General features: G+C 35.6%; 1 protein-coding gene across 1 annotated transcript in view; it reads left to right on the forward strand.

Moving 5' to 3' along the window:
* ATP11B (ATPase phospholipid transporting 11B (putative)) overlaps positions 1–25,757 on the forward strand; it is a 124,238-nt gene that overhangs the window by 57,906 nt on the left and 40,575 nt on the right. The window contains exons 13-22 of the mRNA XM_007468922.1: positions 6,171–6,413; positions 7,426–7,601; positions 8,093–8,161; positions 9,502–9,575; positions 9,649–9,752; positions 12,594–12,775; positions 14,277–14,480; positions 19,751–19,904; positions 22,778–22,880; positions 25,487–25,632. Of these exons, the coding sequence (XP_007468984.1) occupies positions 6,171–6,413; positions 7,426–7,601; positions 8,093–8,161; positions 9,502–9,575; positions 9,649–9,752; positions 12,594–12,775; positions 14,277–14,480; positions 19,751–19,904; positions 22,778–22,880; positions 25,487–25,632 (1,455 nt within the window). The remainder of the gene's footprint in view (positions 1–6,170; positions 6,414–7,425; positions 7,602–8,092; positions 8,162–9,501; positions 9,576–9,648; positions 9,753–12,593; positions 12,776–14,276; positions 14,481–19,750; positions 19,905–22,777; positions 22,881–25,486; positions 25,633–25,757) is intronic.

Below are 25,757 nucleotides of genomic sequence, written 5' to 3' on the forward strand. Positions count from 1 at the left end.
TTTGGTCTTGTGTATGGTTTCCTTTGCTGTGCAAAAGCTTTGAAGTTTCATTAGGTCCCATTTGTTTATTTTTGTTTTTATTTCCATTACTCTAGGAGGTGGATCAAAAAAGATGTTGCTGTGATTTATGTGAAGGAGTGTTCTTCCTATGTCTTCCAATAAGAGTTTTATAGCGTCGGGTCTTACATTTACGTCTCGAATCCGTTTTGAGTTTATTTTTGTGTATGGTGTTAGGGAGTGTTCTAATTTCGTTCTTTTACATGTAGCTGTCCAGTTTTCGCAGCACCACTTACTGAAGAGACTGTCTTTTCTCCATCGTATATCTTTGCCTCCTTTATCATAGATTAGTTGACCATAGTTGCATGGGTTTATCTCTGGGCTTCCTATCCTGTTCCATTGATCTGTATTTCTGCTTTTGTGCCAGTATGATATTGTCTTGATTACTGTAGCTTTGTAGTATAGTCTGAGGTCAGGGAGTCTGATTCCTCCAGCTCCGTTTTTTTCCCTCAAGACTGCTTTGGCTATTCGGGGTCTTTTGTGTCTCGATACAAATTTTAAGATGATTTGTTCTAGTCCTGTAAAAAGTGCCGTTGGTAATTTGATAGGGATTGCATTGAATCTGTAGATTGCTTTGGGTAGTATAATCATTTTCACTATTGATTCTTCCAATCCAAGAACATGCTGTATCTCTCCATCTGTTGGTATCATCTTTAATTTCTTTCATCAGTGTCTTACAGTTTTCTGTATACAGGTGTTTTGTCTCCCTAGGTAGGTTTATTCCTATGTATTTTATTCTTTTTGTTGCAGTGGTAAATGGGGGTGTTTCCATAATTTCTCATCATTAGTGTATACGAGTACAAGAGATTTCTGTGCATTAATTTGTATCCTGCAACTTTACCAAATTTATTGATTAGCTCTAGTAGTTTTCTGGTGGCATTTTTAGGATTCTGTATGTATAGTATCATGTCATCTGCAGACAGTGACAGTTTTACTTCTTTTCCAATTTGTATTCCTTTTATTTCTTTTTCTTCTCTGATTATCATGGTTAGGACTTCCAAAACTATGTTGAATAATAGTGGTGAGAATGGACATCCTTGTCTCGTAGAGGAAATGCTTTCGGTTTCTCACCATTGAGAATGATGTTTGCTGTGGGTTTGTCATATATGGCCTTTATTATGTTGAGGTAGGTTCCCTCTATGCCCACTTTCGGGAGAGTTTTTATCATAAATGGGTGTTGAATTTTGTCAAAAGCTTTTTCTGCATCTACTGAGATGATCATATGGTTTTTATTCTTCAGTTTGTTAATATGGGGTATCCCATTGATTGATTTGCATATAATGAAGAATCCTTGCATCCCTGGGATAAATCCCACGTGATCGTGGTGTATGATCCTTTTAATGTGTTGTTGGATTCTGTCTGCTGGTATTTTGTTGAGGATTTTTGCATCTATATTCATCAGTGATATTGGTCTGTAATTTTCTTTTTTTGTAGTATCTTTGGTTTTAGTATCAGGGTGATGGTGGCCTCGTAGAATGAGTTTGGGAGTGCTCCTTCCTCTGCAGTTTTTTGGAAGAGTATGAGAAGGATGGATGTTAACTCTTCTCTAAACGTTTGATAGAATTCACTTGCGAAGGCATCTGGTCCTGGACTTTGGTTTGTTGGAAGTTTTTTTTTTTTTTTTTTCCTTCGGTACGTGGGCCTCTCACTGTTGTGGCCTCTCCCATTGCAGAGCACAGGCTCCAAACGCGCAGGCTCAGCGGCCATAGCTCACGGGCCCAGCCGCTCTGCGGCATGGGATCTTCCCAGATCGGGGCACGAACCCTTATCCCCTGCATCAGCAGGTGGACTCTCAACCACTCTGCCATCAGGGAAGCCCATGTTGGAAGATTTTTAATCACAGTTTCTATTTCATTACTTGTGATTGGTCTGTTCATATTTTTTGTTTCTTCCTGGTTCAGTCTTGGAAGGTTATACCTTTCTAAGAATTTGTTCTTTTCTTCCAGGTTGTCCATTTTATTGGCATAGAGTTGCTTGTAGTAGTCTCTTAGGGTGCTTTGTATTTCTGCGGTGTCTGTTGTAACTTCTCCTTTTTCATTTCTAATTTTATTGATTTGAGTCCTCTCCCTCTTTTTCTTGATGAGTCTGGCTAATGGTTTATCGATTTTGTTTATCTTCTCAAAGAACCAGCTTTTAGTTTTATTGGATCGTTGCTATTGTTTTCTTTGTTTCTATTTCATTTATTTCTGCTCTGATTTTTATGATTTCTTTCCTTCTGCTAACTCTGGGTTTTGTTTGTTCTTTCTCTAGTTCCTTTGGGTGTAAGGTTAGATTGTTTACTTGAGATTTTTCTGGTTTCTTGAGGTTGACTTTTATAGCTATAAACTTCCCTCTTAGAACTAATTTTGCTGCATCCCATAGGTTTTGGATCATCGTGTTTTCATTGTCATTTGTAGGTATTTTTTGATTTCCTTTCATTTCTTCAGTGATCTCTTGGCTATTTAGTAACATATTGTTTAGCCTCAATTCAATGTGTTTGTGTTTTTTACTTTTTTTTCCCCTGTAATTCATTTCTAATCTCATAGTGTTGTGGTCAGAAAAGATGCTTGATATGATTTCAATTTTCTTAAATTTACTTAGGCTTGATTTGTGACCCAGTATGTGATCTATCCTGGAGAATGTTCGTGCGCACTTGAGAAGAAAGTGTAATCTGCTGTTTTTGGATGGAATGTCCTATAAATATCAGTTAATGCTATCTGGTCTTTTGTGTCATTTAAAGCTTCTGTTTCCTTATTTATTTTCATTTTGGATCATCTGCCCATTGGTGTAAGTGAGGTGTTAAAGTCCCCCACTATTATTGTGTTGCTATCGATTTCCTCTTTTATAGCTGTTAGCAGTTGCCTTATGTATTGAGGTGCTCCTATGTTGGGTGCATATATATTTATAATTGTTATATCTTCTTCTTGGATCGATACCTTGATCATTATGTAGTGTCCATCCTTGTCTCTTGTAACATTCTTTATTTTAAAGTCTGTTTTATCTGATATGAGTATTGCTACACCAGCTTTCTTTTGGTTTCCATTGGCGTGGAATATCTTTTTACATCCCCTCAGTTTCAGTCTGTATGTGTCCCTAGGTCTGAAGTGCGTCTCTTGTAGACAGGCATATATACGGGTCTTGTTTTTGTATCCATTCAGCAAGCCTGTGTCTTTTGGTTGGAGCATTGAATCCATTCACGTTTAAGGTAATTATTGATATGTATGTTCCTCTGACCATTTTCTGAATTGTTTTGGGTTTGTTTTTGTAGGTCCTTTTTTTCTCTTTTGTTTCCCACTTAGAGAAGCTCCTTTAGCATTTGTTGTAGAGGTGGTTTGGTGGTGCTGAATTGTCTTAGCTTTTGCTTATTTGTAAAGCTTTTGATTTCTCCATCAAATCTGAATGAGATCCTTGCTGTGTAATCTTGGCTGTAGGTTCTTCCCTTTCATCACTTTAAGCAGATCATGCCACTCCCTTCTGCCTTGTAGAGTTTCTGCTGAGAAATCAGCTGTTAACCTTATGGGAGTTCCCTCGTATGTTGTCATTTTTCCCTAGCTGCTTTCAATAATTTTTCTTTGTACTTAATTTTTGCCAATTTGATTACTATGTGCCTCGGTGTGTTTCCTCTTGGGTTTATCCTGTATGGGACTCGCTGTGCTTCCTGGACTCGGGTGGCTATTTCCTTTCCCATGTTACGGAAGTTTTCGAATATAATCTCTTCAGATATTTTCTCTGGTTCTTTCTCTCTCTCTTCTCCTTCTGGAACCCCTATAATGCGAATGTTGTTGTGTTTAATGTTGTCCCAGAGGTCTCTTAGGCTGTCTTCATTTCTTTTCATTCTTTTTTCTTTAGTCTGTTCCACAGCAGTGAATTCCACCATTCTGTCTTCCAGGTCACTTATCCGTTCTTCTGCCTCAGTTATTCTGCTATTGATTCCTTCTAGTTTAGTTTTCACGTCAGTTATTGTATTGTTCATCTCTGTTTGTTTGTTCTTTAATTCTCCTAGGTCTTTGTTAAATATTTCTTGCATCTTCTCTATCTTTGCCTCCATTCTTTTTCTGAGGTCCTGGATCATCTTCACTATCATTATTCTGATTTTTTTTTTTGAAAGGTTGCCTATCTCTACTTCTTAGTAGTTTTTCTGGGATTTTATCTTGTTCCTTCATCTGGTATATAGCCCTCTGCCTTTTCATCTTGTCTGTCTTTCTGTGAATGTGGTTTTTTTCCCACAGGCTGCAGGATTGTAGTTCTTCTTGCTTCTGCTGTCTGCCCTCTGGTTCCACCTATCTTTTGATTTCTTTTATTTGTATTGTAATGTTTTTAATTTCTGATATCCTAGTATATCTGAATGGTCTTTTTTTTTGGCCACACAGCTTGCGGGATCTCAGTTCCCCTACCAGGGATCGAACCCATGTCCCCGCAGTGGAAGCGCAGAGTCCTAACGACAGCCAGGGAATTCCCAGAATGGTCGTCTTTTAATTACATATTATTCTTGTTTCTTGAATATAATCTGTTCTTTCACCTCTTTGAGGATATTAATGACAGTTTCTTTAAAGCCTTCTGCTAGTTGCATTTTCTCAGTTTTTTCCTAGTTCCTTTCTCAGTACATCAGTTCTGCTGTAATGTGACATATGCATTCCTAAAATCACTGTGCTATGCAAAATTACTTAGTAAAAACTACAGGGCTGGGCTTCCCTGGTGGCGCAGTGGTTGGGAGTCCTCCTGCCGATGCTGGGGACATGGGATCGTGCCCCGGTCCGGGAAGATCCCACATGTCACAGAGCAGCTGGGCCTGTGAGCCACGGCTGCTTAGCCTGCGCATCTGGAAGCCTGTGCTCCACAATGTGAGAGGCCACAATGGTGAGAGGCCCGCATACCGCAAAAAAAAAAAACAAAAAAAAAAAAAAGGGCTTTTGGGAAAATGGGGTTGGGGGCTTTTGGGAAAATGGGATTGGGATACAACAAAAACTTTGTCAGTAACACATTTAAAATAAAAAAATAAGGGCTTCCCTGGTGGCGCAGTGGTTGGGGGTCCGCCTGCCGATGCAGGGGCGCGGGTTCATGCCCCGGTCCGGGAGGATCCCACATGCTGTGGAGCGGCTGGGCCTATGAGCCACGGCCGCTGAGCCTGCGCGTCTGGAGCCTGTGTTCCGTAATGGGAGAGGCCACAGTGGTGAGAGGCCTGCTTACTGCAAAAAAAAAAAAAAAAAAAAAAAAAAAAAAAAACCAAAAAAAAAACAGGACTTGCTAAATTATTAAGAAATACATAAATACTACAATAAATATGGCACTTTATCTTGAAAATGACCTGAAGTTTACTTGTGGAAGTGGCCATCAGAAGAATTGCAACTTGTGTGTTATTGTGAAGTATTGGAACGTAGGCTATCTGAAAACAGAAGGAAAGTATGATACCAGATGTGAATGGTTATGGCTCATAACACACATGCGGACCTGAGGTAGCTGCTAGCTGCTTGAGGTTTGTATATTTCATGTATGCTGGGTGCAGTTTTCTGTGTTCACCTAGTGTTTCTCACAGATGAAACTGTTCATAATCAAATGCAAAGTTCATATTATGCTCAAATTGTTCCCTTATATATCAGTCTCATTGTAATAAGTTCTTGTGTTTTCAAGACGATGTTTTTGTGGAACTGCCTGTCATTTGTTTTAGACTCTCTTTACCTTTTCATGTAAGGGAATATCCTCAAATGAATGCTAATCTTTGGTTTTCTTTACAAGTCCAAAAGTTTTCCCTAGAAAAGCCTGGCAGCCCAGCTGTTTTTGGGGGGTATCCCCAAATATCAGTATGGGCTTTTCCTCAGTTTACCCAGAGAGAATAACTGCAGTTCGTATTTCTCCTGCTTGTTCAACAGAAATTATGTCAACTCTATAGATGAACATGAACCTAGAGATGCCACAGACTTCAAAGAGTATATAGATTTTAAATATTTTGTATTACCCTATTTTGTTTCTGTGGCATCTTTAATTATTTGCTTGTGCTCAGATTATAAGTAAGACTCTTAACATGAGTATATCAATGTTAATAGGTAAACAACTTCAGGAGCCAGAGTACAAAGTTTTTTTGTTTAACATAATACCCTGAACATAAAGATTTGTTTTCTTTTGTTTTCTATCTCTAGGTGGAGTATGTGTTTACAGACAAAACTGGTACACTGACCGAAAATGAGATGCAGTTTCGGGAATGTTCAATTAATGGTATAAAATACCAAGAAATCAGTGGTAGACTTGTATCTGAAGGACCAACACCAGACTCTTCAGAAGGAAACTTATCTTATCTTAGTAGTTTATCCCATCTTAACAACTTATCCCATCTTGCAACCAGTTCCTCTTTTAGAACCAGTCCTGAAAATGAAACTGAACTAGTAAGCAATTTTTAAGTTAATAAATAGGAGTTTCATTTGAAATAGTAATTCTTTGTTAGTTGGGGGGTTGTAGGAGAAAAAGTTTAAGTGTTAGTGGGGCAAGGAATATACTTTTGAAATGTTTATCCTTTGATTCAGCACTGAAAATTTATAGTCATAAGCCAGCTTAACTTGTCGCTTAATATGCATCTACTTTAGGGAGGGAGGCTTAAGAGGAAGGGGATATGGGGACATGTGTATTCGTATGGCTGATTTGCTTTTTTGTGCAACAGAAAGTAACAGTATTGTGAAGCAATTATACTCCAATAAAGATCTATTAAAAATAAATAAATAAATAAATAAATAAAATGTTCCACTAAAAATATATATATATAGGGCTTCCCTGGTGGCGCAGTGGTTGAGAGTCCGCCTGCCGATGCAGGGGCTGTGGGTTCGTGCCCCGGTCCAGGAAGATCCCACATGCTGCGGAGCGGCTGGGCCTGTGAACCATGGCCACTGAGCCTGCGCGTCTGGAGCCTATGCTCCGCAAAGGGAGAGGCCACAACAGTGAGAGGCCCATGTACCGAAAAAAAAAAAAAAGAAATATATATATATATATATATATGCATCTACTTTAGTTCTCTGGGTATTTAAATGGGACTAAGTTAAAGAAAGCCCTTTCTGCCTTGAAATAAAGACTTTGCTAAGGAATAGAGCTTAATAGAGCTTTTGAGATCTCAGTTCTTCCACAAAAGAGTTTTCACCTTTGCTTGCAATTTGGTTTTGCCTCCTAAAAATATACTCAGATGTTGAAGGGTCATAAGCAAATGTGACATTTTAGTCTTGGGATTCAGAAGCAACCAACTATTATTTATGCAATTCAGAATTGTAGCACTCTTGTTCTACATCTTAGTTTATCAAATTGTGAGCTGTATTGGCATTTTTTAGAATTTTGTTTCTGGTTTCCTACATGTTCCTATATGTTATTTGGCATTGGTATATTTTATTATGAATATTAATTATGTTTCTACAGATTAAAGAACATGATCTCTTCTTTAAAGCAGTCAGTCTCTGTCACACTGTGCAGATTAGCAGTGTTCAGACTGATGGAATTGGTGATGGTCCCTGGCAAACCAACCTTGCACCCTCCCAGTTGGAGTACTATGCATCTTCACCAGATGAAAAGGCTCTCGTGGAAGCTGCTGCAAGGTAGTTTAAGTTTAATTTTCAAATCTTCAGAAAAATACCTTTTAAATGAAAATGTGAAAATACAAGAACATAATTTTAAATTCTCAGACAAAATTCAGAAACATAAAGGTATTTTATTTTTACATTTTTTTACACATAAAGGTATTTTATTTATATGTATATTTACACATAAAAGTATTTTAAATGAGAATTTGAAATGTCATTAATTTTGTTGTCAAGCTTGCATTAAGTCATATTTTGAAGAGATCTCTTTAAAAGTCTGGTTACTGTGAAATATAAACAATATAATTTGTGAGAAATACTTGTGTATGTATTGTTTTGGATCTACTCTCATCCTTCAAGTTCTTAAAAATAATCCTATACTCAAAGGAAATAACTTTAAAATACATCTTAAACTTATATTTTAAATGATTTTATTCAAGTTAGTTATATTGTGAATTATAAAATATCATCCTTTAAATCTTATATTTCTTTCTCCTTTTATTCCCTAGATTCGGCATTGTATTTATTGGCAATTCTGGAGAAACTATGGAAGTTAAAACACTTGGAAAACTGGAACGGTAATTTTTTTCTATATTGTAATTTTCTGTATATTAAGTGTTTACTATAGAACAGGAATTGGTAAACTGTGACCCAGAAAGCAGATCTGGCCTACAGACTGTTTCTGTACAGCCTGCAAACTAAATTACATTTTTAAAGTGTTTTCCAAAGCAAAAAAATATGCAGCAGAGATCATATATGGTCTTCAAAGCCTAAAGTATTTACTATCTGGCCCCTTACAGGAAAAGTTTACTGACACCTGCTCTAGAATGATGTCAGTATTACATTGTATCTCATCATGGTAGTAACAGTATAATGCTCTAAAACTTTCATCTGTATTTTAGCTTAATGGTTCTTGAATTTACTTATGTGTTTATTTTTACACATTCTTAGGATAATGAGTTTTGTAAATTTCTACTCACTAAATAAAAACTTCCTTATCTTTCCTATGATTTTTATCTTTCAAACATTAAGGAACTGTTGTATTATTTCCAGTATTTCCTCTGTTTGATAAATTAGTCCATTCTTATCACATTCATATCTTTCGTGGTTTTATCATTTCTGATCATATCTCAGCTCCACTTGTGCTTTTCCAGACTATGCTTTTCTGAACTAAATAGTGCCCAGTCTTTGGCTACTTTTATCTGGGAGCCTGTCTAGCTCATTTTATCAACTTATAAACCATTCTACTCAGTGTTTTTCTTTGAGATGTGCCAAAACATTCCATATGTACATCATTGTATAAATTCATCTAGAAGACTTTTCAATCCACACCTGACCCATCCACACAAATTCTTTTACAGCTCCCTAGAGAGACCTTTGTGTCCCCCAACTGCACAGACATGCCCTGTCATAGGTTCAGAATCACTGCTGTAGTGAGTCTCTGTTACTAATGTGAGTGTTCGTATTTCTCAGGTGTGTTTAGGCAGAAAAAAGAGTTGAGAATCAGTCACCTTTTTTAGTGAGGAAAAACATGAAGCTGGGCAGCTATGTATTGCATTCCTTGCTATGCCATTCACATGCTTATTTGACTTAAGGCAAATGAGTGTATCTTTCTGAGTTTAATAGTCCTCACCTGTAAAATGAGATAAGACCTACCTCCTTTGGTTCTCATGGGTATTAAATGATATAAGGTATGTAAAGTACGTGGCATTTGGTAAGTACTTAATAAATGTCAGTTCCGTCTTTTTCTATCTTGTGTTATTAATGACTCATAATCCATCATCTTGAAAAATGTAATTGAGATTAATTTCTTGTTCTAAATGAACCATTTTATCTTTTATAGGGATTCTTTCCAAATATTCACTTAATATTATTCAAAAAAGTACAGATTTTGTCTTTCTTATTTTTTCTTCCTTAGGTACAAACTGCTTCATATTCTGGAATTTGATTCAGATCGTAGAAGAATGAGTGTAATTGTTCAGGCACCTTCAGGTAACCAATTTAAATGTTCATGAATTTTTAGTTACATAATACTAAGAACTTGATGACTCATTTTTCTTTTTAGGTGAGAAACTTTTATTTGTTAAAGGAGCCGAATCATCAATTCTCCCGGAATGTATAGGTGGAGAAATAGAAAAAACAAGAATTCATGTAGATGAATTTGCTTTGGTAAGTGCAAATTTCTCTAATTTAAAAACCGCTAAAAAAATATATATATATGAAAGATTTGGGGTTTCATTTTTGCATTAGTATTTTATCAAAAATTATAGAAATTCTGCAGTTCTGTTACATTATATGTTGGCTCCTCATTCGTTGGTTAAAATTTGACCTTTTTTAACCTGCTATATTTTAGCAGGCCTCTTTGCACCTAGTACACCTAGTACAGCCAGAGTACTTATGGCTACAAGGACCACTCAGATTGCTATATTAAAAAGCGAGGGACTTCCCTGGCAGTCCAGTGGTTAAGACTCCATGCTTCCATTGCAGGGGGCATGGGTTCCATCCCTGGTCGGGGGATTAAGATCCTTCATGCTGTGCAGCATGGCCCCCCCACCAAAAAAAAAAAAAGAGACGTACAGAAATCCCAAGTATGTGTAGAAACTGGAACCCTGATACATTGCTGATGGGAATATAAATGATATGGCCACTTCCAAAAATAGTTTTACAATTCCTCATAGAACATAGAGTAATATAGAGTTACTATATGACTTGGTAATTTCACTCCTAGGTATACATCCAAGAGAACTGAAAACATACGTCTACACAGAAACTTGTACTTAGCAGCTTTATTCCTAATAGCCAAAAAAATGGAAACTCCCAAATGTCCATCAACTGATGTGTCATATCCATATATGATATGTGTCATATCCATATAACAAAATGTTATTTGGCCATTAAAAGGAATGAAATACTGATATATGCTACATCATGGATGAACTTTGAAAAGATTGCTAAGTGAAAGAAGCTAGTCCCAAAAGGCCACATGTTCCATTTATATGAAATACCCAGAAAAGACAAAGTCATAGAGCCAGAAAGCATATTAGTGGTTGCCAGGAGCTGGAGAAAGTGGGGAAAGGGAAGTGTCTGCTAATGAATATGGAATTCCTTTTGGGGGTGACACAAATGTTCTGGAATTAGATAGTAATAACAATTGCACGACTTTGTGAGTACACTAAAGACCACTGAAGTGAATTATGGTATGTGAATTATGTCCCTCTTAATAAAAGAATAGGAAAATCTTACAAAAACAAAGTGCCACAATTCATGTGAAGAAGAAACGTATTAAGAAGCTTCGTCTCAGTCTTAGAGCCTCATGATCTCTTACTTCTGCATTTCTATAAATGCTGCCCACCTGCCTCCTTTACTTACTTATGGTTTCTTTTCTCCCATTACTTTCTATTTGTTTATGGTCTAGTTCATCTACCACGCTATAATATCCATAAGAACAAAGGCATTATTCTACTTTTTGGGGGGAGGCGGGGACTGCGGTGGCTCCTTGTTGCTGCGTGTGGGCTTTCTCTAGTTGCAGCGAGCGGGGGGTGCTACTCTTCATTGCGGTGCATGGGCTTCCCGTTGCAGTGGCTTCTCTTGTTGCAGAGCACCAGCTCTAGGCATGCAGGCTTCAGTAGTTGCAACATGTGGTCTCAGTAGCTGCGGAGTGCGAGATCAGTAGTTGTGGTGCATGGGCTTAGTTGCTCCGTGGCAAGCAACATCCCAGGAAGATGTGGGATCTTCCTGGATCAGGGATCGAACCCGTGTCCTCTGCATTGGCAGGCAGATTCTTAACCACTGCACCACCAGGGAAGTTCTATTCTACTTTTCTGTCATTTTAATCCAGAAAAATGCTGGCACGTAGTTGGCACTCAATAAATGTTTGTTGTGGAACAAATTAATTTAGTAACTCTCATAGTCTCTTAAATGTTATTTAAGAGAAGCAGGTGTTTATAGGTGTAGGTCATTTGTAAATCAAGGAATGACCACATTTAGAAATCTGCTAAGTAGTGTCATATAGTATTTTAAAACCCTCCCTTGCTGAGTCCTACTATTAGAACATTTATTTTGGGTTTTTCTGAGGAAAATGTCTTGCAAGAAAAAGGACTTTTGTAAGCTTTCAGATTTAGATACCAACTTTCAAATATTAACACCATAAGAAAAGTTTACACCTGGTAGAATCAGATAATCAAATATATATTCCTAAGTTTTGTGAAATTCCAATTCACCAATGAAGGTATAATGATACAATTTAAAATCATTCATTCAGTGGCTCTAGAAAGTATTGCTTGGTTGATAATGACCACTTTACAGGCTTCTTTATTTGAAATGTGAATTTGTCATATCATGAACCCTCAGGAAATTATAGTCCCCTTTGCTTAAAAAAAATTTCTTTTAAAGCAGATAAAAGTGGGGACTTCCCTGGCAGTCCAGTGGTTAAGACTTCACCTTCCAATGCAGGTTCAATCCCTGCTCGGGAAGATCCCACATGCCTTGCGGCCAAAAAAAACAAAAAAAACACATAAAACAGAAGCCGTATTGTAACAAATTCAATAAAGACTTAAAACAAATTGTCTGAAAAAATAAATTGATAAAAGTGGAGTTGTAGTGGTTAAAACAGGAGAGAAGAACCTGGGGCTGCTTCTCTCTTGACAGTCCTAAAGGTACCATTATAGAACTTTTTGGCTTTCCTGGTAAAACATATTTAAAATCACAGGTAGATCGTCTTTATGATCCTGTCTAGGCTCTATAATGTTCTACAATTCAGTGACCTTAATTTTTTTGAGCAGCTGTTTAAGAACTCATCAAAAATTGCAAGAGCTATGATAGATAATATGTGTCCCGTAACTCAGATAACTAGGGTTTTGTGACAGTTTATTTCCTATCACTAGATGATAGTACTTTTTAAATTATTTATACTTGAATTTTGGTAACGGGTTCCTCAGTTTATTTCAATGACTTCTTAATTCCCCATTAGTTATCTTTGTTCAATTTTTGTCTTTAATTTTCCTATTTTAGAAAGGGCTAAGAACTCTGTGTATGGCCTATAGAGAGTTTACACCTAAAGAGTATGAGGAAATAGATAGACATTTATTTGAAGCCAGGACTGCCTTGCAGCAACGGGAAGAGAAATTGGCAGATGTCTTCCAGTTCATAGAGAAAGACCTGATATTACTGGGAGCTACAGCAGTAGAAGACAAGTAAGTATCAGACAAATAGGCAATATCATTTTTCTCTCATAAGAATTTTTCTAGCCAAGTGTTTCTAATTTATGACAAATTCTGTTTTTTAACATTTTATACTTAATATACTTAAAATCAAAATAGAGAATTAAAGCCTTAATTTTTCCCAGTCCATATATATAATTTTTGTTCTAGCCAGCTATCTGAAATAGTTGAAAGAATCCAGCCGTGTATAGTTTTGCCTGTAGTCTGGAGTTTTTAGACTAGTCCTCAGTGTTCCATACAAAGATTTTAAGCTCCTGCTTAATTCTCCAGCCTCACCTCTTACCACTGCCCCCTTCCACTTTACATTTCAACAGTACCAAACTGTCTAGTTCACTGGACGACAACTGTAGTTAAAAGTGTTCTATTTTGTGCCTTTTTTTGTTGGCAAGGCTGTGCTTCCTGCCTGGATCATTCTTCCCTTATCCATCTGTGTATACCTATTCATAAACCATAGTTCATATATCACCCCCACTCCAGGAAGACCTTTCCTAACCCCTAATAGTATTAAAAGTTCTCTTGTTTGGAAAGCCTCCATGTTTTGTAGGTAGTTCTGTTGTAGTAGTTTTGTAGGCAGTATATTATTTGTTGAAGACTTTCTCCTCTGTTAGACTGTGAATTCCTTGAGGTCTACTTATTCTTTGCCTTTGTTCCCAGCATCTCTCTCCATGTGTGTTTCACAGTTTCTTGAATTAAATTGAATTCTACAAATTAAGCCTATTGTTATGTTTTTCTCTACCCCCTAGATCTAAAGGTGATTGCATTTTTTAAAATCTAGGGTTTCATTTACTTTTCAGTTGTCCTCATGAGATTTATGAGACTCCCTGAGGTTATATATAGACCATTATTGTCCACAGTCTGATTTTTGAACTAATGAGGTAAGAGATTTTCTTGCCGAAAAAGGAGAAAATTTTCTAATTTGAAATTTAAGACTTTCTAAGAAAATGAGTTTATGAAGATTATATAGTTAGTTGGTTCTATAAAAATCAACTTTGAAGATACACTCTTAAAATATGAAGTTGTAGATTTTACATTTAAGTTTACATAGTGCTCCAATATATCAATACCCTGTGAGCTTCAGAAAACCAAATACATTTACAGTAGTATTATCAGTAACCAAAATGAAGGGAAGGAAACTTTACAATTGTGAGAATGCACAAATGTTCTCATTAAGGCAGTATTGACCCAGGCGATCATTCAGTATCATTATGTCATATCACCTAAAGTGCCTCACAACTCTGGAATTGCCATTGTGACAAACGTGTTAGCACACAGTTGTAGATTTTATATTAGCCAGGTGGTCACTAATTTGTTTATTCCTATTTTTTCCCTAATGGAAAAAAAAGTCAGTTATATTACTATACTATAACATCCCTAGGTTGGAGTTCGGAATTACCTTACTTTACTTTGTGGTTCATACTTTAAATACAGTCAAAAAAGTGTCCTCTACTACTAATTTTGTTTCTTTTATTTTCAGACTACAAGATAAAGTTCGAGAAACTATTGAAGCATTGAGAATGGCTGGTATCAAAGTATGGGTACTTACTGGAGATAAACATGAAACAGCTGTTAGTGTGAGTTTGTCATGTGGACATTTTCACAGAACCATGAACATCCTTGAACTTATAAACCAGACGTCAGACAGTGAATGTGCTGAAAAGTTGAGGCAGCTTGCCAGAAGGTAAGAATATAATTATCTGGATCATGGAGTTCAGGGGCCAGCAAGCTATGGCCCACGGGCCCAAATATGGCCCACTGCCTTTTTTACAGTCCATGAGCTCAAAATAATTTTTACATTTTTTAATGGAAGAAAAAGAAGTCAAAGAAGAGTAATATTTCATGGTGTGAAAATTACATGAAATTAAAAGTTCGGTGTCTGTAAATAAAGTTTTATTGGAACAGAGCCACATTTGTTCATTTACATATCATCAGTGAAGGCTTTTGCACTATAACAGCACAGTTGAGTAATTGGGACAGAGACCTTATAAAGCAGCTTTATCATTTCTCACTGCTGCTTGATATACTACAAATCACAGTGACACAATTATAACTTGTTAATGTTTTCCGTGCCACACATTTTGCCATATGACATTTTAGTATATTTTTATTATCAGTATTTAACCATCATGTCCAAACATGAAAAGAAAAATGGACTTTTAATATCACACTCTTAAAGCACAGTGGAGTGTTGATTATTATCAAATTAGGTGGCAAAGCATAGTGTTTATTATTCAGTGATAATATGCTTTAATATACTGCCTGTTGGAAAAGACATAATCAAAAATGAAATACAAAATCTCATTACAGGTGGTTCTTTTGCAATAAAATGTAAAATCTCATTACAGATCAGCATTAACAGATGGACATGTGCAATTGATTTTGATGATAGGAAACATGAACTTTGAACCCCAATTAATCAAAATTAATTGGAGTTCTTCCCCCTGCAAAATAAAAAGGTTTCTGTTCTCCTCATTAGTAGACTTCTATTATTTTAAAAATTGTACTTCATTTTTTTTTTTTCGGGAAAAGGAAAGATTTATTACTTGCAGCAAGTAAGGAGAACACTGGGAATCTTTCCTAAAATAGTGTCTCCCCCAAACAGCAAACTTGGGGAAGTTTTAAGTTAAGGGTACATGCATATTCATGAAGGGGCTTGAGCAGAGGAGAATTCAGCATAGAATTGGGGCCACGATTGATAGAGTCCAAGCTTTAGTTGATTGAAGTCATGTGGGTCAACATCATCATTCCATCCTCCACCTGGGTGCAGGCCTTAGTTCCCGCAGAACTCAAAGACTGGCCTCAGGACTTAATGAAGCTCAGGTTCTTGATGTCTCATCACAGAAAGAATTCAGTGAGAGACAAAGTGATAGGTAAGAAATGGATTTATTTAGGGAGAAACACTCCACAGACAAGAGTGTGGGCCATCTCAGAAGGCGAGAGGCCTTGGGGGAAACACACTCCACAGACAGTGTGGACCCTCTCAGAAGGCGAGAGAGTCCCTTAATTATTATATTTTTTTACTTAAAATTTTTTTTGTCAAAATTTGTTTCCTGTTTTGTAGCATAAGTACCTACATAATATCCTCAATTTAGCCTCATGGCCCACAAAACTTAAAATCAAAATGTTTACTTCTAACGCTTTACAGAAAACGTTTGCCAACCACTGATGAGGTTCACATGACCAAACGGAAATTAATCTGCATTTTACTGTTCAAAGATAATTTCATAGGTACTTATGCTCTTAATGCGTTCTCTTTTTCTCTAAATCTGCTTTTTTAGGTAGATCAACTTTATTTAGGAGCCCCCATTTAACACAGTCAGTTGTTTTTACAATAAATTAGGAGTGCTTCAGTGTAAGCATCAGGGTTGCTTGTATGTAGCCATCTAAGATAGTCTACAGGTACCTGTCTTTGCAGTCTTGTAATATTAATGCAGAAAAACACATACGAAAAGACAGTGCCACAGTTGTCAATGTACATTCAGTGCTTGATTTACATTTGTTATGCAGAGATTGATGTGATACTAAACTCTGGATTTCATCAGAGAAAAACTTACTTAAGGAATGTTTTAAAGAGACAGTACAGCTCTCAGAAGGGTCTTTGCTTGAGCTCAAAAAGGTGATTGATCTAGGTAATTATACTACAGTTTTGGAGCAGTGCCAACACTGTTGTGATTGCTTAAACATTTAAGTATCATAATGTCAAGAACTCCCTAAAACATACAAACTATTTGCTCAGAATCATTTACTTCTTAAATATTACTCCTGATTTTAAAAATAGTAAATGTTCATTTAAAAAATACTGAAAATGGTAAAGAAGATATGGTTAATAACATAATACAGCCATCTAAAGATAATTACTTGTTATTTTAGAATTTTTTTTAAGTCTTCTATATATGTGCTTTTAGTGAGTCTGTTAAGATCATGGGTATTGTTCATTTCCCTTTTTGTACGAAAGCTGTATTATAAAGTGAAGGTTATATCTTAAAATGAATTTTAGGCCTGCTGTGTGAAACTTATGTTTTAGAGATGCCATCTTTTTGGTGGAGTACGTTTTCTTTTCTTTTTTTCCTTTGGCCATGCCATGAGGCTTGTGGGATGTTAGCTCCCCGACCAGAGATTGAACCTGGGCCCTCAGCAGTGGAGCACAGAGTCTTAACCACTGGACTGCCAGGGAGTTGCTGGAGTGCATTTTCTGAGTTAACTGTATAAGCCAATAGGATTTTGATTTACAGACTTTCAGGAAGTATCTATTCTAAAAATCTTGGGTATAGCAAAAGAATTCCATACCTTTGAAAGCTTTAGTGTATATATCCAGTCCTTCACAAACATATAATGATTATCTCTTATCTAGGCATTTGGAACAGAGTCACATAAGGTGTATTTATTCCCAGAATACTTACAATGTGTAGGAAAAACAGAAATAAATATATTGGCATAGACCTATCACAACTGAATTGTAACTGAGGCAAGAACAGAGAGCTGTGGGTGGACAGAAGAGGGAAGCTTAGCCTGAGCTTAGCCTAGGCTAAGCTCTTGCTCTACATTAGAACTCACGACTATGTTGTTTCCATCGATGAAATGTAAACTGGTCAGAGAGTAACACCAAGAAGCAAAGGGGGCAATGTATGCGAATTCCCAGAGCTGAGAGATTCACTCAAGGAATTGATAGTAGTTAAATATGGCCAGAGAATGGAATAGATGGGAGAGGATGTGGGAAGTATTGAGACATGAGACTACAGAAATAAGCAGATGCTACCTTACTGTTTACCAGAACTGTGAGCTGGTTTTCCATACTGCATAAATGTCACCCCATGGATTGTGAGATAGTATGCTGATTTATGACACCTGTCCAGAGGAAAACCTAATTAGTATGCTGTGGGAAGGTTGCCAAGGAAAACTGATCTGATCTATCCTACTCTTGGCTGCTACTTCTTCTTATGAGGCCATGTGCTCAGGTAGTGCTCACGCTGAATGCATTGGAGGCAGCAGAGGCTGCTAAATAAGTTCAGCCAACAGGGAGGAAGAATAGTTTAGGTGCTGATTTTGGATATTGGAGAATGATTAAAAGAAATATACATTTTTAAAATTTTATGTTGTGACTGTTCATTGTTTACCACTTACTAGTTGTAGTGCAACACAGTAGTTGTTAGGCATACTATGAAAGACATCATTTTAACTTACAGAAAAGAATTAAGTATTACAAGACAAAAAATTACAGTATTTATTTAGTTTTTATAGCTTGTTGCTCATTTAATAGTCTTATCACTTGTCATTTAAAATTTGAGGGTACAACCACTATGGAAAACAGTATGGAAAAAATTTTAAATAGAACTACCATATGATCCAGCAATTCCACTCCTGGGTATTTTTCCAAAGGAAATGAAATCACTATCTCAGAGATATCCACACTCCCATGTTCATTGCAGCATTATTCACAGTAGCCAAGAATGGAAAGAACCTAAAAGTCCATTGATGTGTGTATGGATAAAGAAAATGTGATGTGTGTGTGTGTGTGTATACACACACACACAGGAATATTATTCAACCATAAAAAAGAAGGAAATCTTGCTTTTTGTGATAACATGGATGGACTTTGAGGGCCTTATGCTGAGTAAAATAAGTCAGAGAGAAACAAATACTTGTATGTGGAATTTTAAAAAGCTAGTGGTAGAAGGGTGGTTGCCAAGAGCTGGGGTGTGGGGGAAATGGGGAGATGATAGTCACAGGGTACAAACTTATATATAAGCTTATATATAAGATGAATAAGTTCTGGGGATCTAATGTACAGCATGGTGACTGTAATTAACAGTACTATATTATATATTTGAAAGTTGTAAAGAAAGTAAATCTTAAATGTTATCACCACACAGAAAAAAAATATGTGAAAGGATGAAGGTATTAACTAACCTTGTTGTGGTAGTCATTTTTGCAGTATATATGTGTATCAAACCATCATGTTGCACACCTTAAACTTACATATGTTATATGTTAATAATGTCTCAATAAAGCTGAAAAAAAAATTGAAAATGTATGGATGTTTCTCAGTAGCAGTCTTGCTATACTGTGAACCCAGTGGTGAACTGTAGTATTTTCCTTTTGGTAGATTTAGTGCAGTGCTACTTTGAGTGCTGGGCTTTAGCAGCATAAGGAGCTTGCTCCAGAATGTAAATCTGTATATACATACACTGCTTCTTTCAACGAGAAACTCTTATTACCAAAAGAGGAGCGGGGTAAAGCAGTTGAACAAAATAGTGTGCTCAGTAATACAGTTGATTTACATACTGATGCAAGCTTATCTTTCTTTTTGTTTTTCTTCTTCTTCTTACCTCTTTCTTGTCACAAGTAGCTTGCCCAGCTGCCAGTAATTAGGTCATGGTTTGGAGTAGTCCTCGGTATAGTGTATGCCCACAAGAGGGGTGTTATCCATGTTCCACCGTCGTAATACCTGGCATTACAGTCCATTGTAGGGTTAAATGTCAAGAGACAGTTATGATTCCTTCATTCCTTTCCTTCCTACGGTGAATCTAGCTTGTAAATTTTCCTGAACATTCTTGATGTCATTTAATTTTTTAAAATTAGGATTTGCTAAATGTATAACTAGTAACTTCTTTTATTTTTGTAAGACTTTCCGTACTCACAGTTTGGGAGAGTATCCTCAGATTATGTGTTACAGTTCACATTTTAGAAAATATGGTTACTGCGTGTATATACCAATTCATTGTAAAAATGAATATCATCTGTTTTACTCATCATATCAGTCACTCTCAGTTCTGCTTAATCTTAACTTTCAAGTGATAGAACTCAGTTTGTTCCCTGACATGCCAGTTTTGTAACAGTGAAGTCTGTGAGTAAATGATCCATCTTTCAGTAAGAAGCTTTTGTTTACTAGATGAGTCTGAATAATCTGGCTTTAAAGTATCTTACAGAGGATATAATTATTTTCTTTTTTAGAATTACAGAGGACCATGTGATTCAGCATGGTCTGGTGGTGGATGGGACCAGTCTGTCTCTTGCACTCAGGGAACATGAAAAACTATTTATGGAAGTTTGTAAAAATTGTTCAGCTGTAATGTGCTGTCGTATGGCACCACTGCAGAAAGCAAAGGTATGTTTATGTCATAACAAGTCCCATAAATATATTTAGATTTAAAAGTATTCTTGGGACTTCCCTGGTGGCGCAGTGGTTAAGAATCTGCCTGCCAATGCAGGGAACACGGGTTCGAGCCCTGGTCCAGGAAGATCCCGCATGCTGCAGAGCAGCTAAGCCCGTGCACCACAACTACTGAGCCTGCACTCTAGAGCCCGCGAGCCACAACTACTGAGCCCATGTGCCACAACTAATGAAGCCCGCGTGCTTAGAGCTCATGCTCCGCAACAAGAGAAGCCACCGCAATGAGAAGCCCACGCACCACGAGGAAGAGAGCTTTTGCACAGCAAAGGAAACCATAAACAAGACCAAAAGGCAACCCTCAGAATGGGAGAAAATATTTGCAAATGAATCAACTGACAAAGGATTAATCTCTAAAATTTACAGGCAGCTCATGCAGCTCAATAACAAAAAAATAAACAACCCAATCCAAAAATGGGCAGAAGACCTAAATAGACATTTCTCCAAAGAAGATATACAGACTGCCAACAAACACATGAAAGAATGCTCAACATCATTAATCATTAGAGAAATGCAAATCAAAACTACAATGAGATATCATCTCACACCAGTCAGAATGGCCATCATCAAAAAATCTAGAAACAATAAATGCTGGAGAGGGTGTGGAGAAAAGGGAACACTCTTGCACTGCTGGTGGGAATGTGAATTGGTTCAGCCACTATGGAGAACAGTATGGAGGTTCCTTAAAAAACTACAAATAGAACTACCATATGACCCAGCAATCCCACTACTAGGTATATACCCTGAGGAAACCAGAATTCAGAAAGAGTCATGTACCAAAATGTTCATTGCAGCTCTATTTACAATAGCCCGGAGATGGAAACAACCTAAGTGCCCGTCGTCGGATGAATGGATAAAGAAGATGTGGCACATATATACAATGGAATATTACTCAGCCATAAAAAGAAACGAAATTGAGCTATTTGTAATGAGGTGGATAGATCTAGAGTCTGTCATACAGAGTGAAGTAAGTCAGAAAGAGAAGGACAAATACCGTATGCTAACACATATATATGGAATTTAAGAAAAAAAAAATGTTATGAAGAACCTAGGGGTAAAACAGGAATAAAGACAGAGACCTACTGGAGAACAGACTTGAGGATATGGGGAGGGGGAAGGGTGAGGTGTGTTAGGGCGAGAGAGAGACATGGACATATATATACTAACAAACGTAAGGTAGATAGCCAGTGGGAAGCAGCCGCATGGCACAGGGAAACCGGCTCGGTTCTTTGTGGCTGTCTGGAGAAAAAAATTAACCCCAAAAAAAAATGTAAAAAAAAAAAAAAAAAAAAAAAAAGAAGCCCACGCACCACGAGGAAGAGTAGCACCCACTCGCCGCAACTAGAGAAAGCCTGCATGCAACAAAGACCCAAAGCAGCCAAAAATAAAATTAATTTAAAAAAAAAAAAGTATTCTTTAACGTTAATGCCTCATCTAGTTCCATTTGGTGATATGCAGTATATGTATCTTACTAGGGGTCAGTCACTTCTCATAATATGAATTTTAACCACGTACATTAGGCCTTTGGAAATTTCACAGTGAATATTGAAGTTTCAACTATTCATAATGACCTAGAAATAGATCATTGTGACCTAGAAATGACCACGTGGTAGGTAGCAGTTTGTGATTTTCCTGAGACATAAATTTGAACTGTGATAACTGAAGTCTCACAAGTTAGTTACTTAACTGGTGAGGGAGCCTATAAGACTTCAGTTCATCTGCACCTCCAGGTGGTTCTGTTGATCTGTGCTTATTCTTGCATTCTTACAAAGTGATAATTCTCTTTGTTAAAGATAGCTGTTAAGTGATAAATAGAACTTTAGTAAAAAGTTGAAAAGCCAATTCTGATATGAAGCTGTATACAGGAATTATTTAAAGTTCAGCTAACTATGATTCAAGTGATAGCCTATACAAATATTTTTTACAACTGTAATCTTCACAAGGATACCCTTTGAAATGCACATCTGAACACATTTTTTCACATATAGATCTAAAAAATTTTACATCCAGTTTTTTTGGCTTCATGGGTTTTTTTTTACAGTGCCTATTTTATTATTATTATAACCCATGTATTCCCCCCAGTCTATGGAGACTAAACCCTGAGACCAAACAGAGCTAATGCCTAGATTCTTTTTTTTTCTTGGTTGCGGCGGGTGGGCTCCTTGATTGCAGCCAGCAGGCTCTTTAGCTGTTGCATGCTAACTCTTAGTTGCAGCATGCATGTGGGATCTAGTTCCTGACCAGGATCGAACCTGCATCCCCTGCATTGGAAGGCGGATTCTTAACCACTGTGCCACCAGGGAAGTCCTCCTAGATTCTTTATAAAAGTATATTCAAGTATTCCAAAGAAACCTTTCTTTTGATTTTATTGAATTTAATTTTGATTGCTTTATAAATTTTAAAAAATTTTATTACGAGAGAAAATAATTATCTTTCCCTTGTATCAAATGAAAAGAATAATTTCTTGAAAAAGAAAAAAAATTGCCTGACAAAGTTCAATTAATTGTAATTATTTTTTACACAATTATTATTAAGCTTTTTACAAATTTAAACCGTGTTTAAAAGATTCTTACATACCATCATAAAATCCAAAGATAGTACTGTTTTGCTGTGTCATTTCTGAAAAACATTCCTAACATCTTAATGGAGATATCCCTCAAAAAGTGAACCTCAGTGCCTATTATCATCTAATATAAAAATTTTTTTCATTGCTCTACTTTTCTTAAAACAGATCATTTCAGATAAATGACTTTAAATAAATACGCAAATATTTAAATCTTATCAAAACTAATTAGTTGTATGTCTTTCAGGTAATAAGACTGATAAAAATCTCACCTGAGAAGCCTATAACATTGGCTGTTGGCGATGGTGCTAATGATGTAAGCATGATACAAGAAGCACATGTTGGCATAGGTGACTGATTTTTTCTTGAACTTTTAAAGTTGGTTTAATCAGTTGGTGATTTTGAATTTTCCTTTTGTAGACTAAAGCACAATATCAAATATATGAATGAAAACTAAATGCAGCAGGGTAATATATCACAGTGTATTTCCATCAGAAAGCTATTATAATTAAGCCCAGTATTTAGGATATTTTACTTCCAAATTTTCAAGGAAATAAATACCACATTAGTGAATTTTATCTTTGCCAGTTCTCCTTCCCAATAAAGTAACTTTATTTTTACTTGCCATTTTGTACCTTTTAAAGTACTTTTATCATTATTTTATCATTTTAAAACTCTAAATTTGTGATTTACATAGTTACCCTCATGGTTTTAAATTCTCATTTTAGAATGTTATTATTATTTACTTTATTCATCAAAGATTCTGCAACTTATTTTAAAGGTAATTTTAGAAACAGGAAATTACACCAAACTATAATATAATTATAAAATTTCAAATAACTTTCTAATTTAATAACCTTCATTCTGATTTCTTTTCTATTTTTGCCTAAAATTTTTATTAGATTCAGAATACTAAAATCACTTTATTATGTTTAAATTATCAGTCATTTCCTATTTAAACCATTTTCTGACCTATCTTCCTCAATAATTTTATTGAGGAAGGAAAAGAGAAGAGTATGGATTTTTTGTTGAAGGATAAAATTTTAGAGTTAGAAAAGAGGATAGTCCTCGCTCTGGAATTGCCTATGTGATGAGTAGTTATTGGATCTAATATTTCCAGTGTATCTCTCAAATCAACTCCTTCCCTTTGGGATTATTAACTCTTCATTTTGAAAATTTCATTTTCTTTCTAGTGTGTATACTGTTGTTTCCCAGAAATCTTCACAGTAATTTGATGATAACTTCCTATACCATATTTTAGAACATAAAAACTACAGTATTTATAACAGTTTGATTCTAATATGATAACAGCCAGACCAGTGAACAGAATCAGTTCAAGCATCTGGAAATTTAGTATATAACAAAGGAGATGTTTCAGATAAGTAGGGAAGCAAATTATTTGATTAAAATATGCTGATATAACTAGTTATTTGGAAAAAAAGAAGTGGGTTCTTTTCCATTGCTTATAGCAAAACAAATTCCAGATGGATTAAGGATTTAAATAATTTTTGAAGGCCATAAAAAATAATAGGAAACTTTAATGAATAATCCTGTTATTTGAGGTATGGAAGGATCTTTTAGGTACAAAACCAAACAAAACAAGGAACTAAAAAGGAAAAAGATCAGTATGTGTGGCAGAAGTAAATACTTCCCATAAACAAATTTTAAAGACAAACTGGTAAGGAATATTTGCAAAATGATGACAGTCTTAATCTTCCTAATATGTGAGGTCTTAACAAATTAAGGAGAATAAGGAAAACATTCTAGTAGAAATATGTTGAAAGGTGTGAGCCATCAGTTGTCACAAAAGGAGAAATCTAAACAGAATACTAAATGCATGAAAAAAATGATGTCTCCCTAATAATTAAAAGAATATAAATTAAAATTGCTTATCAGATTGGCAAAAATTACAAAGATTGATAAAACCTGGAATTGACAAAGGTATAGATTAACAGATGCCCTTATACAATGTTAGTGGGAATGTAAATTGGTACACCTGCATTATTATGTATAAGAATTTTTAATGTGTGCCTATTGACCTAGCAGTTTTGCATCCAGGAATTTCTTTTAAGAAAATAAATGAATATGTTAACACATATATAAACAATGTCCATAATGTAGTAAGTGACAGAAGCAGATTACAAAACAAATAATCCCATCTTTATGCACTCGTTTTTATATATGTTAAATATACATACATGAAATACACATAAGGAAAAATTCTAAAAGTATACAGACCAAAAATAGTGGTTTTCTCTAGGAGTTGTGAATATAGGTGATTGTCTTTACCTATACATTTTGGAACACTTTTGATCCTTTTATGACAAAAGTAAAAAATATTAATTTTGAAAAATAATTTTTTCGAAGCTATTTCCATATTGAATAAACAAGTTTGGCAATAACTTTTGAAACCTAAAAAATTATAGTAACCTAAAAAGAAGTTCTCATATTTATCAGATAAAATTATGTACTGATTTCAAGTAATAGTGTACATTTTTCATTTAAAAAGCACACTGTGTTTGACTTATGCATGAAAGTTTTAAGACCATTAAACATGATCATATTTGCTTGGTTCAAATTACTCAATTTGCATATTTTTCATGTTAATTGGAAATAGTGAAGTCAAAGCTGTTCTATAGCATTTTCTTCATTAGAATTTTTTTTAAATGTTCTTAGATCCTGAACTTTTAATATTATTTTTATATTAATTTTATTGTATTCTGATTCTTTGAAAATTGATATTACATGCCTGGTATAAGTTACAGCTTTGTGTTGATTACATATTTGATTTAAGTGGAGCAACCTTTTGGGAATCTATTGTCTACTATATTTTAGGACATAGTGATCCTAAGTCCAGGTTCAACTGCTACAGTTAATTAAGGTATTTGCAGATATATCATAAAAATTACACTTACCAGTTATCAATGAACTTACCTTTTTGTCCCCTTTATTACAGGAATCATGGGTAAAGAAGGAAGACAAGCTGCAAGGAACAGTGACTATGCAATAGCTAGATTTAAATTTCTCTCCAAATTGCTTTTTGTTCATGGTCATTTTTATTATATTAGAATAGCTACCCTTGTACAGTATTTTTTTTATAAGGTAAGTTTCATGGATATATTTTAGAATCAATTTCTGACAGAGTATCTGAGGTTTCAATTTAAGGAATGCTATTACCATACAAATTATTCTTAAATTTTTTTTCTCTGTAAGTAAAACTAACAGTT

Source organism: Lipotes vexillifer, unplaced genomic scaffold (assembly GCF_000442215.2).
Source record: "Lipotes vexillifer unplaced genomic scaffold, Lipotes_vexillifer_v1.1 scaffold263, whole genome shotgun sequence".
NCBI classification, from domain to species: Eukaryota; Metazoa; Chordata; class Mammalia; order Artiodactyla; family Lipotidae; genus Lipotes; species Lipotes vexillifer.